The sequence below is a fragment of the Morone saxatilis genome, unplaced genomic scaffold (assembly GCF_004916995.1).
Source record: "Morone saxatilis isolate NCDOM2014 unplaced genomic scaffold, NCSU_SB_2.0 Contig21, whole genome shotgun sequence".
NCBI lineage: Eukaryota > Metazoa > Chordata > Actinopteri > Moronidae > Morone > Morone saxatilis.
Genome location: NW_023339774.1, coordinates 4184163 through 4185098, shown reverse-complemented (window position 1 = coordinate 4185098; position 936 = coordinate 4184163). Strand labels below are relative to the sequence as shown.

The window sequence follows — 936 nt, the reverse complement described above, 5'->3', positions numbered from 1 at the left end:
TGTGTGGGATTGAGTAAAAATAAACTATAGTGTGTGTGTTAATGGTAATGAAAGAACATGTCACCCAGTGCAACAGTGTGACTCACTGATAACAATGGAGCTCTATGACACAGAGGAGGAATTGGCTACACAGTGGGAATTGTTGACAATAAGAATATATAGAATATCACCAGACTTCTCCTTTAATGCAAACGTCTTGAAGAGAACAATAATAACTGTTAATGTTACTGCTGTGTTCCTGTAGACTCTGTTTGAGGCGGGTGAGAATACCAATGGAGTCAATGTTAATGCCTTCATCGACATCCTGACCACACGGAGCGGCCCGCAGCTCTCTAAGAGTGAGTGCTTGAAATGTGTGATTGCTTCAGCTCACAGGTTTGACTCATCAGAGGCTGAAACAGCCAAACACCCGACGAAAACACACACCTGGAAAAACAAGTGGAACCAGGTGGAACACACCCAGCAGTGTAGGAACGACACAGAACAAAGTCGGACATATTTCTGTGTCTTCATCATCCGAGGAGTCCATGGTTTGCTCTTATTAAAGAAAATGAAAAACAGTTGTACCCTAGATGAGGTAATAGATTCTTTCAGTCTTCAGACGTATGTATCAAGCAAAGGTATCTTTCACACACACTTTCAACGTGGCGGTGCTCCTTTTACAGAACATTTCTTTGTGCTACATACTTTACATGACAAGTTGTAAAAAGCAAAAATAACTTCTATGAATGCTTCTAAAAGGAAGCTCGAGCTGGTGTTGCGTAACAGCTTTTCTAACAGCAATGTTTCTTTTGTAGTTCAGCTCAATGTTATTTTAGTCAATTTTGTTCATTTTGCAGGCAAAAGTGGCCTGAATCTGATTTTCAGCTCTGACAGTGTACAAATCACATGCTGATCTTTTCAGTTCTGATTTGGGTCACTCTCATGTGTGGTCCA

At 40.8% G+C, this 936-nt stretch overlaps 1 protein-coding gene across 1 annotated transcript in view; it reads left to right on the top strand.

Moving 5' to 3' along the window:
* LOC118332609 (annexin A1-like) overlaps nucleotides 1-936 on the top strand; it is a 7571-nt gene that overhangs the window by 3571 nt on the left and 3064 nt on the right. Inside the window, exon 8 of the mRNA XM_035667981.1 lies at nucleotides 245-338. Coding sequence (XP_035523874.1) covers nucleotides 245-338 — 94 coding nt within the window. The remainder of the gene's footprint in view (nucleotides 1-244; nucleotides 339-936) is intronic.